Below are 15,268 nucleotides of genomic sequence, written 5' to 3' on the forward strand. Positions count from 1 at the left end.
TCAATTTCATTTTGAATCAAACTCAAGTCAAAATTATTTATATTTTCAATTCAGATTCAAATATCAGATATACTTAATTGGATTCGTCTTCACTCCAACTTTGAAAAGAATTTTGAATAAAAGTTTGGTTTGTCTTCCGCCCTTGAATCCAATATCTAAGTCATCATTCTTTGAATAGAATGAACAAGTTTGATTGCTTCAAACACATCTATCCGTTGTTTTCTTGAGCCCTTTCCGGACATGCAAAGATTTTCAACAAAGTAGTGCATTTTTGGAAAATATCATGATCAATGTACATGCTTTATATTCATACTTTTTTTTAGGAAAAATAAATTTATTAATAAAATGACGTTTTTATATATAAAAAAATATGATATGTAAAGTGTTTAAAACTTAAGAATATAAATTTCATAATTTACTTTCATAAAATTCTAATTCTAAAAGAATTTTTCTATACCAACCTAAATTTATAAAACAATGCGAATTACAATTTATTAATTTTCATAAGCTTTATCTGAAAAATATAAATCATATAATAAATTTAAACATATGATTATCTGATAGGAAGGAACAAAAGAGGACTTTCTGTTGATTTTTTTTCCCAAAGAAAAAAAAGCCTGAATGAAATTCTTTTTTCAAAAATGCTTTAAAAAAGCCAAGAACAAATTTTTCCATAGGAAACAAAGATTAATTGAGGCTGCTGAAACAGATCAATTCCATCAATTAGTGTTACTATTGGATCATTGCCGTCTCATAAATCGTCTTAAATATACGAAAAGCATTTCCGTCTTCCTTGATCGGGACTCCAATGAGAGAAATGGAGGCCGCCATCGCTGAGCGAGGAGACGTGCAAATTTCGCACAGTTTTTGAACTCGGTAGGCATTTTAAAGCGTTGACAATGAGCCTCCAAGCCTTCGATTTGTGCTTATGCTAAGTAAGATGGCGTTTTGAAACAAAGATCGGCCGAAGGGAATCCGATAAATTGTAAAATTCACAGATTATTCGGAAATCAGTATACAACATAGATCGAAGATTGGGAGATGGAGAAAGATCAAACCTTTCTGAGTAAGGAAGATGTGTGAAGACAAGAGAGACAATGATTCGTTTGTGTGGCGAGCTACTGATGAACACCTTCATGGAAGAAGAAGAAGAAGATGCTACCAGCGAAACTGCCATGGACTGGTGTCGATCTCCTATGAATCAGTTAAGCGCCTTCAATAACCCTCATCTGCGATTTCTCCACCACTAATCATCTGTGCATGTAGAGAGTCAGCAATCGAGAAAAGCAGAAACTAGCAAGAGCGACGATTCAGAAAACATATGCAAATCGTAGATTACTTATCATATCCAAATGAATGCGATGTAATCACAATGTTCTCGCAACCAATAAGGCATAAAAAATCCAAGGAAAACTAAATAAATCGATGGCAAATTACAAATCGGATAAGAAAACCAGATTCAAAAACACAAATCATAAAACAAAAAAGGAAACCAGGAAGAAGGCTCAGCAAGAACGTAGTGATTAGTATTGCACAAATCATGCGCAGAGAGCGTCTTCACGAGTGTGAATTTCTTCATCATGGCCTCCTCCTACACTGGGAAAACTGATCTGCGAGCAAAACATTACATCCAAAATTAGAGAAAGGAGGACGGTGAGGGTGAGGAACGCCATCGCCGCTCCGCTTCGGAGCCGAAGGAGCTCGCCTCCCAATCTCAATTTTAACCTAGCCGTAATATATTGTTCGAACCCTAGCTCATCGATCTCGCTTATGGGCTTTTAATGGGCTCAAATACAGAATTAGGCCTTTGTTGATCCAAATTGGCCTTTGAAGGTATTTTTATTGATATATTACTTTTCATAAATAAAATTGGCCTATTGACATCATCACGTTCCCACGCAAAATAAATGCCATAACAAAATACGAAATTGACCGAAGCGAAAAGACAAATATGCCCATGCCTATTTATGAGTTCCCATCCTTTCATGTCGCTCCTCACACGTGCTCCTCGCTAGAGTCGGCTACGCGCCCTGCAGGTGACCCCGGCCGAGCACGTGCGCAAAAATCGCGTGGAAGCAGACCGACTTAATGGCCGGCCGACGCGTGGATCGACCGCCGCACCGTCTGGCGCTTTACACGAATCGGCTCCTCCGCACGTGATCGCTGACCCCAATCACGTGCTAATCCCATCCACTCCACTTTGTTAAACCCGAACTTACATCGCTAACGTGATGATAAAGCGAACACGTCGCGAGTTTGAATCAGGGCCGTCGAGTTATCACAGCCTGCCACTGGATGGACGACGCGTGTAGACGAGCGGGAATCGAGCAGGAAAAGCAGACTCGCGCCACGTCGGATATCGACGCGAAATTTTTTTTTTTTGAAAAGATAACGGGAAACCGACAACGACCTCCGGTCACTGCCCACGTGGCGATCGGATGGTCCGCGATCGAGCTGTAACCGTCGTGCGTGAGCGTGGGCGAGTGAACTCTCGAAGACCGATTGCCCAAAATGGCCCTCATTAAAAAAATATATATATTCAATATTTTTATTCTACTAATTTAAATAATAAATTAAAATATTTTTTCGATAATTCCTACTAAAATTCTGTGAGAAACTGACGCGGCGTTTAGTCCGTTATTTTGTGGGAGGCACGAAGAGAGAGCCGTGAGTTAACGGGGTTGACGGAGACGGATGGCGCAACGGGCCGGTGGCGAGGATAGGACGGTAAATGATGACGAGTGTGGGGGTAGTTTGGGCATCGTGGGGTTACTTCATGGAGGGACTCTTCAGGGGAGGCGAAGCTTTCCTCGCGCGCATGAATAATTAACTTTAACTTCCCCTTTCGCTTTATTTACAACGCCAGTCTCGCCTTTGCGTTTGCGACGACCACCTGCAAATTAATCTTCTCTCTCTCTGTAAACCCTAATTTCGAGGACGGAATGGAGGCGAATGAGTACTTACCCGCCGGTTTCTGGCGCGCGGGGAACCCGCATTGCGTGCCGGAAAAGGACGCCGGAGCGGGAGGGGACCAGTTCGCCGTCGAGGACCTTCTAGATTTTTCCAACAAGGAGGAGGAGGGGGAGGAGGAGGAGGAGGAGGAAGAGTTTGGACGGATCGTCGCAGGAAGCGACGAAGGCGGATCCGATGGTGCGGTGGGTAACTCTACCGATTCCTCCACCGTCACGGCGGTGGACAGCTGTGGCAACTCCCTGTCCGGCTTCGAGCAGCATTTCCACAAGGGCGTCGCCTTCAGGAGCATCCCCGACGCCAGCCTCTCCGACGATCTCTGTGAACCGGTAATTCCATTTCTGTTGTAATTATTTATTAGTTTCGTCGTTTTACTGTGCGTCGAATCGATCGTCTAACTTTCAAAATTTGAAATCTGTCTTTCTACGATAAGAAATCAATTAAACCACCGATTTGAGAAGAGAGATCTCCTTTCAGCTTCTTGTGATGGAATTGTTTCGAAGTGTGCAGATGAATGAAATCCGTCGCTGAGCTGGAAATTTCTGTTTTAAATTTCCGATTAATTTCAGTTCAGTTTTTGTTATTCCTTTTGTTCTAAGTAAAACCTGCAACAATTATGAAGAAACGTCCCTACTCGTATAGACCTTGATGCTTGGGAAGATAATTCTGTTCTAGAAATGGAAAGTTTGCAGGAAGAGGCTTTTTCCGGTTACTAGACGCCTTTTCACCTACATTTCATTTGATTTCCATTTTTGGTTGCAGCAGTACGATGAGTTGGCGGAGCTGGAAATGGCGGTGTCCAATTTTGAGGATTCCTTCTCCACCGAAGATCTGCACAAGCTTCACCTCATAAATGGCGTCAACTCTGCCTCTTCCTCGTCCTCCTCCTCGGCCACCGTCACAGCCGCGGGCAGCAGGCTTGCAGAGGACTCCGTCGGCGGCGGTGAGAAGCAGGTTACCACCTTCCGGCCGGAGGCGCCCGTCCGTGTCAAGGCGCGGAGCAAGCGCTCCCGCGTCGCCTCGTGTAAATGGTCCTCCCGGCTACTGGCCGTATCCAAGTCGGCGTTCGTCTCGCCTTCCCCTGACACGGAGCTCATCGCGCCCCCCGGCGCCCGGCGCCCGCGCCCCACCCAAGAAGGCCGCGAAGAGGAAGGAGCCGGCCGGTCTCGCCTCCGCGGACGGGCGCCGCTGCCTCCACTGCCAGACCGACAAGACGCCGCAGTGGCGGACGGGGCCGATGGGCCCCAAGACGCTCTGCAACGCCTGCGGCGTCCGCTTCAAGTCCGGCCGCCTAGTCCCGGAGTACCGCCCCGCCGCAAGCCCCACCTTCGTCGTCTCCCAGCACTCCAACTCCCACCGCAAGGTCCTCGAGCTCCGCCGCCAGAAGGAACTCGACCAACTCGCCGCCCCGCCCGTCGGCCCCGCCGCTCTCTTCGACACCCTCCCGGTCATTCCTCCCGCCTCCTTCTTGATCCAAGGACCCGACATCCGACACCTCATCTAGAGACGCCTCTCGTCTCCGGCGACTCACCTCCCGTAGGCATTAATCTGAAGAAATCTGGACTCCACGACATGCTCCTTTTTCAAGCATCTCATCTCTTTGTCCTATTTTTTCTTTATGTTCTTCAAAATTAACTCTAGGCGAGTTTGATCCTTAACATAAACAAAAAGAAATAATTCGCATCTTAAATCACAATCAATAATCTATCTCTCTATCTTATATTTTTATATATTTCAATTTACTGCATTGATGTAGGTGTCCTCGCGATCCCAGGCACCTGGTGGGCACATGGTAACATGGAGACGGAGTGGAGGTCACGTGCACCGTCGGCAGAGCCTTGCGGTGTGCGAGGGACTTATATATATATATATATATATAACTCGATAAAACCCTACTAACACAGTCATTATGTTAGTTTAAGCACTTAGATTATGGTATATTGACAGAAAATTCTAACATTAAACCAAGCAACCATTAGTAACCTTTAGAATTCTTTTAAGACAATTTATCACTAATATTTGATATGCATACCAATAAGCAGAGTAACAACGTACAAGAACACAAATATAAGAGCAAGTCTACTATTTTACTCATCCTAAAGTGTTTGGTTTAAGAAAGTGTTCTTACATCGACAGTATTCTACAATGGATTGCCCACCAACGAAGATTTCACAAAGATAAAACTCCTCGATAGTCCATCTATCACCATCTCTGACAACGAAAGTGCTGAGCCTAATTTATCCCACAATGTAGATAAACAATAGAGTGAAGATATAAGGCAGGCTTTCTTTTAGCCACGATGGATCGCTACCCTCTGAACTAGATGTTAGAGCCGCTGATGTAGTAGAATTCCCAGTGCCCATCTTACTGTGAAACACAGCACAGGGAAAGAGTATTACTTGAAAAAGTCGGTAAAAATCTCGTGAATTTGACTGAGAAATTATCGTACCTTGAGGTTGAATAAACACATGCATCATAGCCTGCAACAGAATTACAATCTTAGTGAACCAAAAAAAAATATTAAGACTAAAAATTAAGTTCATTCAGAAATTGTTGGTTCAGTTTGTTCAGAAAGCTCAGTAGAATAGATGGATTATCCATGTTTTGTTCTGGTGAGTACTTCAACAGAACAGGATATGAGTGATGGATTCTCTTTGCTAAATATTTGTAATCCACACATATTTCTAAAAGATTGCACCTAGTTTTCAAATTGTCCGAATATCACAAATATCCCTGAAGTAAATTAAAAGAACTTGCAGCCCCATCGAACATTTAGATGACTACCATTCCATCCTGAACTGTCTATAAACCCCTCATACTATAGTCCTGTTCTTTTACTTGATAATATGCAATATACCCTGTTGCTAGGTCTTCCTCCTTCCAAATTTTCAGTTGCTTATCTCCCGCTTCGTTTCCAGTGATTTCCCCCTCTGTGCAGATTCCTTGTAGGGTTCTCTTGTCTAGAATCTTCATATGTAAGTGGTAACCTCTTTTTCCCCTCATTTTGCTGCACTTCCTTTTCTGTTCGTTTTTATTTCTCATATGGTTGAGATGAAGGCAGGGATGGAATTCCTGAAATCAATTAGAGCCTACTGTCGGTTTTAAAATTCGATAATGAACAAATAGAAGGTCTGAATAAACTCTGACGACCTTTCTAAGGATTGAAATCTCGAGCTGTTTCGTTCGATATCAACGAAATTTTTATTCCGCTCAGTGGACCAACACCAATGTTCCGGCTTAGATACTGTTTGGAGGCGTCGCCTGGATCCGGCGACGCCTTTGGAGGTGTCACGCTGGCCGATCCAGCGACGCCGTGCACCAATCACGCAAAGCATGCCCCGGTCGCACGGGCCGCACATGCCCCGGTCGCACGGCCCGCTTCGCACAGCCCGCGTGTGTCCCAGTCGCGGTGGTGCAGAGTTCGGATTTTTTTTTAATTTAGGTTTTAATAATCACGTAGATTAATAATTTTAATCAACTCCAAGCTATAGTTGGGATAATTTAAATAGACTTAATTAAGCTTCATAAAATTATCCTATTATTTTTTAAAAAATATTTTATTTTTTATTTTTAAATATTTAGATTAATTTTTTTTATTTTTAGTTAATATATTTTATATTTTAAAAATATCGAAACTATATAGGACGGCACGATACGGCACCGAAACCATATCATTCCGATCGGGGACGGAAACCTCAATATTTTAAACCTTAGACCTTTCTATGTTAATATAAGCTGGGTGAGGGCATGGATATACTCTTGGACTCCTCTGTTTTTAACCACTCAAAGACTATAAATGAAGGTGATTTTGGTACACCCAGTTTGAGTGGAAGCTTCAGATCCTCACAGTAAAACTTCTTAGAAGAGGGCAAAACAAGGGAGGTAGAATTGGAGTCGCGGAGTGGCAGTGCAGCCTCCGGAGAAGATTAAGGCTGAGATATTGTAGGAGAAATCCCCACAGGACAATGAGGGTTCATAGGTCCATGGAACGACTATGAGTATTGGAGAAAAGCTTCCACCTGCCTAGGAATGATAACGAGATCATGGATTAGAGGGATGACAAGGCGGCACAAGAGAGGATTGTTTAATGATAACAGGTTTTTTTCCCTGGTTCACCTACCGGGTAAATCTTCATAAGCACTATCAAGTCTAATATTCTTACCATTCATCCTAAAAGTAGAGCATAGATAATTTCTATGGGGAGAGCTTGTTACACAAATTAGAGTTCTCAAACGCAAACCACATGCTAAGCAGGACAATAATGAATCCCTAACAATAATACTTTCATGTAACCCTTACTCAGAGAAGATAGACAATGATCCTTTCAACCTCAGATCAATATACTCACAAAGAGAGAGTATAAAGAGAAAGATGACAGACATACATAGAGTGTGGAGGTTGAAGCAGAAAAGTCTAGATTACAGAAACATGAAGAGCATCTGAAGGAAGATCAATGACTAGGGACTCCCACTTGAAATGCAACTTGAATAAAGCAAGTAAGAAGAAGGTAACCTTGCTGAAAATAAAGAGATCAAGTTCGGCAGCATCAACAGCTGTCCTGGAATATTCTATACGACTGGTGAGATATTTGATTACAATACTCTATGATTTCCATTATTTCATTATCACCTTTATATATTTTCATATGCTAGTTTCCAAGACAATCATGTATAGACCTTGAATAATAGAGCTTTCATTTGCCAAAGCATATAGTGAAATTTATTCCCACGCAATCTGACACTCACCTCAAGAAACAAGTTGAAAAGATGATTTGGCAGACAGCAACATTGATCCGAAGTCTCCAAAGTCGAACCACATAAAAGAGACAGTCATGGTTATCAATGTGAGATAGAGATTGAACACTGATAATGAAAACCAGTATCAATAAAAGAGAATAGTGAGATATTTGGCTCCACAAATCCTCCCTTACCCTCGATAAGCTGAATTGATGCTTAAGGCCAGGATGTGAGCTGGAGATGCCAGTTTGATTGGAAGTGATGGAGATGGATCGTGAAGGTTCATGAGGGTTGCCTATGACTTGCTTCTTGAGTAGGGCATAGCACACAGAAGGCAAAAATAACCGAAGTTAGTGTAGAGGGTGATAGCATGCCACACGTGAAGAGCATCACAACGAGATAGTAGGTTGGAGGCAATGACAACAGTGCTCTTATAGGGCAGCAGTGACTTGCTCAAATGTGGGTGGCACCAGATATGCAAGTGGATGCCCTAGATGCACCTCTAGATGTGCACTGAGAAGGGCACATGGATGAGATGAGAAAGATTGTTGTGAGAAGAGGGAAGGAGAAGAGGTCCATTGCTATAAGCATGTGTGAGATGTAGGAATTGACAAGAAGACCAAGGATGAGAGGACCTTCAGGGAATATTTTTCGAAACCTTAACCATAAATGGAGTGTTTTGGTTCCATGTAGAAGGTGTAGGAATAAAATATTGTATTGTCTTGTTAAAATACCTATACATGGGTATATATAAGACTCTTAGACACCAATTTGAAACTAAATCCACTGCACTGATATCCCTATTATCTCTAATACTCTTAGACAAGTTATATTGATATTAATTAGAATTTAAATTAATATTTATGTTATATATAATATGTATCAGTTATATTAATGTTAATTATAAGCCATAGTTATATTAGTTTGTCAATATTAATTACAAATTATATCTCCTAAAGTTATCAATTTATATTAGCTATAAAGATTAATAGTAAAATATTAATGTCAATATATAACAACTAATTATCTTAATATCAATTTTTCCTGGTGCTTTGGAGCCTGGCAAGTTTCAACACAATATGGTACCGTGCAGCGTGGTGATCCTTTACACCTTCAGAAACATAATAGCCAATTTAAAATTTATATAAATAACCATGCAATCTTGGAGGTAAACCCTGTAAAAACCCCTGTTGATTTCATCATGATGCTATCAACAAACTTGAGTAATTTCCCATAACTAGGTACGAGTAAAGGTTTGATTCGTCGATTAAGGTGTATGCAAGATTTTTTTCCTAAGTTCAGGAAAAACAAAAAAACTGCCTTCAAACACACGATAATTCAACATAGAATAAAGGCAAACTTACTTGGATCTTTGATAGTTTTTATTCCTGTACCTCCAAAGTCGCAAGCAACATCAGTAGCACCATTCTGCTGATAGAAGCTATTAAAAGCATAAGATGCATGAGAAGCCAATGTATCTGGCTGATAACATGGCTGACTAGGTTGAATAGCTGAACAATCAACATTGCCTGAGCCACAAGCCCAGTTCAGTGCATTTTGTAAATCTGTATCTGAAGCATTGCTGGAAGCCACACACCAGGTACCATTAGAACTAGTGATATTTGCCCCAGTAACAATGTCCACATTTCCTCTACCAGTCCAATCAAGACTATACACACTAGTCTGATCTGGATAGAACAGACCCCAATTCCTCTCTGACTCCAAACCTGGTTTCCTATTCTCATTGAACAATGAAAAAACATAGATATCAATTTGCTCCCCTGGCTTTGCTGGAGTTCCAGCATCATTGACAACATATCGAATCAGATTGGTGTTGTAAGTTTGTGCATTATCTGGAGTTGCAGCAGTTTCCTTAGCAGCACCTTTGTTTGGCCATCCTGATTCAGTGATCATAATCTTCAACGTTCTGAAATTTAATGCCATTAGAGCGAAAAAGATAGAATCCAACTGTGCATCAAACATGTTTGTGTACACTAGACCAGTATTTGGATCAATTACATCAACTGCCGATGATGAGAAGAGAGCATAGTCCAAAGAGACGTTGCTAGGAGAGTCTCTATAAGCATAGTAGGGATAGAGATCCACCATGAATGGAGAATTGTTCTCAACCAGGAACTCTAACATTGGCTTCAAAAAGAATGCATATTTGCTGTCAAACGCCCCAGCTGAAGGTGGAAATGATCTGGACAAAATTCCAAGAGAATGTGTGCTAGATACTTTGATTCTTTTGTGCAAGCCAACCTTCTTAAGTGCTGTAAGAACATTAACCATGGCAGGTACCACCAAGGCTGAAACATTGTCTTTGGTCTCAGTGACCTCAGCTCCCACCGTAATGTAGGTGATCATTGTTGCTGGGTAGTAGGGGAGTATACTGTTCTTGAGCCAAGTATCAACATTGGATTGGTACTGTGAAAAAGGGAGCAAGTCCGAGTTCGGAACACCAACCATGAGCTCCACGCCTGTGTTAGCAAATGCCTTGATTACCTGTATGTTGGAGTCATAGATGCGAACATACTTGATAGAGTGAAGCTGGATCAGCTGTGCAACCTTGTCCGGTGTTGGAAGGTCATCAGCATTGCGGCCGTAGCACACACCAACCTTGCTTCCATTACAATGAACTGTGACAAGTGTCGGCAGAACATATCGCATTCATATGAAGTTCAGCAACTGGCAAAAAATAACTCCAAAAAGAAATTATCTTCCTTCGTTTAATTTGAATATATAAAAAGAAGACGAATCTCTTTTGCTTTGGGTCCTAATTGTTCTGTAGTTCTTTGTCATTCTAATACATTCCCCATCTAAAGGCATATAATGTATTAGGCTGGTAACTTGAAGTACGATAAGGTTTAGATGAAGTACTTCAAGCAAGAAAGGTAAGCTTGACGGGGAAGCACTTAAATCATTTTGTTCCTGATGGTCACAACACAACAAATGAGGAATACCCTATCAAGCATGAAATAGCAACGCCTCGAAAGATCATCGAGAAAATACAGAAACAAAACCTAGACTTCTGAAGGAATAGCTACATCTAAAATTTCACCATTAAAGATAGCACCTTTAACACCTGTTGGCACATATAAAGTCCTAAGAATAAAGCGAGTAGAGAAACTCAAGCAAAAACAGCGAAGTTCATCTCGGAAAGCACTCACCGGCAAAGAAGAGCGAGAGCAAGAAGGCGATCGAAGGAACCAGCGTCAACCGTCTCCCCATCGAATCACCGGCTCCTTGCAAGGGATCCTCGCGGAATGCGCCCTACCTTCACCACTGTCTTGGCGAGCGATCTCATACCAAGGGTGACATTTTGACCTCTTCCTGCTGGACTCATCCTGTCACACCTCCATCGCCAGGGTCCCGTTGGCCTCGCTGCACGGGCTTCGAGGTTGTCTGCCGCACTCAGCTGAGCGTCGAGTAAAGCCACCACTGCGCGGACCTCATTCGAGTATTGTTAGTTGCGGTTTAAACAAGTGGGTGGAGTCCGGAAATTTTGATTCTTTTTTCCTCCCAAATGTTTATACCTTATCATTAATTGAACACCTCCATGGGCTCCATGACCCGGCTCCGCAGCTATACGCGCCTATGTTTCAAGAAGACAGACATGCGTGGGGTCCGGTTACCGAGGTCCAACAGCGCAGATTCTTTCCGTACCCGGATATTGCCGTCGAAGGCCAATTCAAAGCGCAACGTGGTCCCTGATGGGAATACCGAGGTGGGTAAACAATTGGGCTTCTGGATCGGGTTTTTATTAGCTCCCCGAACGATGCCAAACTTGTTTCATCTGAAAAAGAAGACGGCCAATGATTCGGTGGCCGTGAGCCGTCCGATGAGATGGAACGACAGATTAGTGGATCGGATTGGAAACGATGGAGCCGCACTTCAGGGACTACCTACCCGATCTGCCGGTGAGTCTTGTCTTGCTCGATCTCTCCTCTTTCTTGATCGCTGTATTCAATTTGGAAGTTTGCAACTTTTCGTTTGATGTGTTCTGATCTTGCTTAAGTAATCCGTTTGCTGTTTGCACAAATGGTGTAGTGTCAGGTTATCATTTGATATGTTCAAAATGTGTGCTTTTAGTTATTCTTTCAATGTTAGTTCCTATTCGTTCGAATACTAAATGATGGATGTTGTGGTCCTTAAACATCCTCTCCTCTTGTCCTTTCTAATGGTCCCAACGAAATACCTTGACTTGGATCAAGTTGATATTTTTTGGTTTTGGTCTTCTACCAATAAAACTAAAATTAGGATCAGGTGTTTGGACGATTAGTATGAGCATGAAGATCACCTTTCAATTCCTCCTTTTGATCGGTTATTCACAGTGTTTCAAGCTTGGCAATGAGCTCGATCTATTTATCTATTTTTAAGTTAGCCTGGAAATGAATATAACATAACCTGTATGAACAAATGTAATAGTGAAAAACATATATTTCAATTTCAGGGAGAAACCATTGCCATGCGGTTGCTTTGCCTCTTATGCTGCATCTGTTTAACTGAAAAGAATGGACAACTTGATGTTGAAGAAAAGGAACTAGGTTGAACTTGATGTAGACTGAGAGAAAAGGAGATAATAGAAAGAGAAAGTGAAGAGCACCTAATCAAATTGCATTTACATTACACATCATAGGTTGACTTATTCTTCAAACTTATTTTTTGTGCATCTTTTTGTGGTATTCTGCATAATAATGTTAGTAATTAAGAAGATGAATGGTTAAATAATTTGTACATTGACTTCTGCAGCATTTCATGGGAACCTGAGAATTAGCATCTTATTCGCAGACATACCAAAATCCGCTGCAAGATAATCCATCTTATTCAGTCGTTAAGTATGTCTATTTATTTAAATCTTGATTGAAAAGATAACTTGGCTTTCATATGTAGGTTTACTTGACTTTGAAGATATCTATGCATGCGTTGTAACATGTGGAGGTCTTTGCCCTGGACATAACACAGTTATCAGGGAATAGTGTGTGCATTATCATACACGTATGGTGTCGAGAAAATTGTTGGCATACAGATGAGCAAAAAGAATGTTTTGTTCATTCTTGAATATCTTTTGTGAAAACACTTTACGTTGACAATACTTACTAATCTAGTCTGAGTATTGTTGCATTTGCTCATATTTATTTGTCTATTTTAGTTTTGAAGAAATCTGCTTATGTCTAAATACTATATCAAACATTGTCAATATTTCCCAATTGGAGTGACCTCTTTTTGTGAGCTTCTCTAACTGTGGATGTCATGCCACTGAAGGGTATACATGCATGATTAACATGTGGCACGCATTATGTCTCTCATACACATCACTATATTTTTTCACAGATTGAATGGGCATCTGGGGCAAATTCTTAAATCATGACCGTTTAATTCGACTACTCAATTATCTTGATCTAAATTATAACGCTATGCTTTGCAGTAGTAGCATCCACGTTAAATAGAACGCATATCAATTAACTTTAGTTGGTCCCCAAGTAATCTTGAGATTGAACTAATTGCCTTAGTGATGGTGTATCATGCAAACTCACCAAAACTTTACCATCCGAATCTAATTTATTTCCTTTGACATTTGCATACCGACATTTTGTTGGTCAATAGAGTTGGATTGGCGCTTTGATCAAAACGATGAGGTTCTAACTAACACCATGGCTCTCCAGAGCATTGTGCAAAAGCTACGCTGAGCAATAATTTGATTAACAGTGAGGTGCAAGCAAAAGCTGTATATAAGACAAATGTGTATGAGAGGAGGTATCTATATAATAGTCATTTTCATTTGAACTCTTAAGATTCATTTTCGTTGCATGTTAAATAATATGTTAACTAAGACAAAGATTTAGTTTGTCATTCTGGACAGATGGAGAAGTACAGTTGTAGGTCAGTAGGTAGTTCAAGTAGGAAACAGTGTCTGTAATAGGCAAGGCAGTAAGAATGTTATAGATTACAGATAATCAAGCCCCTAGATGAATGTATGCTTTTAGAAGATCTTTGTACTGCACCCAATCCCAAAGTTAGTTCTCTACGTATGACCTACTATCATCTCTTTTTTTTCTCTAGTTCCATTGTTATTGTTGTTAAACAATAAGTAGACAATCATTTATTTACCAGCTAGCTATCTTTTCCTGGATTATGAATAATTTTGTTCTTTAGATGATTCTCAACTTCCACTTCTGTGGTTTCACGTCAGCTTGTAAGTTTTAGATAATTTTACAGTACTCTCATTCTAATGTCTAGTTTGAGCTGAAATTTGCAACTTCAGCAAAGAATCATCTCATTCTTTAGATGATTCTCAAATTTGCATTTTGCATTAGTAATTTTACAGTACTCTCATTCTAATGTCTAGTTTGAGCTTAAATTTGTGAATCTAATTTGTAACCATTTAATAATGAGCAATTTTGTTCTTTTTGCCGAGCAGGACTATTTTACATGCAAGCAAACAATGAGAATTGATCTCAAATATATAGGCATGCATATCAATTTAGCAATCCATACCGAATACTTGTAAATATAAATGTTTATCTCATATTTTGGATGCAGATATGTATATTGCACTCTTCTGGCACAAAGCGCCGTTCATGGAGCTATGGCAGGATACACAGGTTGCACTGTTGGGCTTGTTAATGGTCGACACACATACATACCATTTTATGTAAGCAATTCTCTTCCTTTTAATGTATGAAACTTACAAAACTTAAATACATTGTTCTTCACAGTCATGCATTGAATAGTTCTTATCTTAGTTTAGATTACATAGAAGTGACATTTTGAGAAAAAGAAAACAACTTTTTCATGTTAACTATTTCTCTTCGATCTTAGTTGATGAACTACAAACTATGAAATTCATATCTAGATTCAAGCTCTGCATACGCCATACTTTCTTGCTTCAGCATAAGATTGTAATCAGCAATAACCATTTGCAGAAGGTGACAGAGAAAAGAAATAAGGTCGCCACAACTGATAGAATGTGGGCGAGGCTTCTATCGTCGACAAATCAACCAAGCTTTCTGAGAATCGATCAGACCGAAGAAACAAAAATTGCTGGAAAGTAGGTGAAAACAAACACTCACGCAGATCATTCTCTCCGATCTTATGCTGTTTTGCAGGTCAACAAACAGGCCAAGTGTCGTACTTAAAAACTCCAGGAAAAAGACATTTTTTTGATGTATGGTTTAGAGCATATGCAACGTTGCTCGTTAATAACACCTAAAAAAATAAAAAAAAAACATGTGGGATCTACTCCTATCATATGAACGTATTCAAAACATTGAACGTGTTCATGTGGATCACTCCTCCACCACTCCTCCACGTCATCTATGAGAAATTATTAACATGCCATGTCATGTGGAGAGAGATTAAGCAAGTATTATTAACGCTCCTTTAACGAGCGTTGTATAGGCACTTGCGCTTTGGTCACTTGAATTGAATCTTAACATTGTTCGAGAGGGAATTCAATGCCATTAATCAATAAAATTTATTCTTCAAACTCGTGATTTTTTTTTCTTGTTATTATTAGAGTTGGATAATGAAGTCTCGGTGTAATGGTAAAATTATTATTG

General features: G+C 40.5%; 2 protein-coding genes and 1 non-coding gene across 3 annotated transcripts; 1 reads left to right on the forward strand and 2 right to left on the reverse strand.

Annotated features, from left to right (window-relative positions):
* Positions 1-1,104: 1,104 nt before the first annotated feature.
* LOC141828733 (small nucleolar RNA snoR83) lies at positions 1,105-1,236 on the reverse strand. The gene has a single exon (XR_012601824.1). It is a non-coding gene; the product is annotated as a small nucleolar RNA snoR83 (small nucleolar RNA).
* Positions 1,237-2,942: 1,706 nt separating this feature from the next.
* LOC141828612 (GATA transcription factor 9-like) lies at positions 2,943-4,474 on the forward strand. The gene is given in 3 exon segments (XM_074716064.1): positions 2,943-3,299; positions 3,733-4,080; positions 4,082-4,474. Coding segments are annotated over 3 exon segments (1,098 nt in total).
* Positions 4,475-4,960: 486 nt separating this feature from the next.
* Positions 4,961-11,138, reverse strand: LOC141827827 (glucan endo-1,3-beta-glucosidase 13-like). The gene is given in 5 exon segments (XM_074715157.1): positions 4,961-5,337; positions 5,420-5,450; positions 9,071-10,345; positions 10,877-10,979; positions 10,981-11,138. Coding segments are annotated over 5 exon segments (1,611 nt in total). The 5' UTR covers positions 11,053-11,138; the 3' UTR covers positions 4,961-5,207.
* Positions 11,139-15,268: the final 4,130 nt, after the last annotated feature.

The sequence above is a fragment of the Curcuma longa genome, chromosome 4 (genome assembly GCF_044706935.1).
Source record: "Curcuma longa cultivar G26 ecotype Majalengka, Jawa Barat chromosome 4, ITB_CL_G26_1.1, whole genome shotgun sequence".
Taxonomy (NCBI): domain Eukaryota; kingdom Viridiplantae; phylum Streptophyta; class Magnoliopsida; order Zingiberales; family Zingiberaceae; genus Curcuma; species Curcuma longa.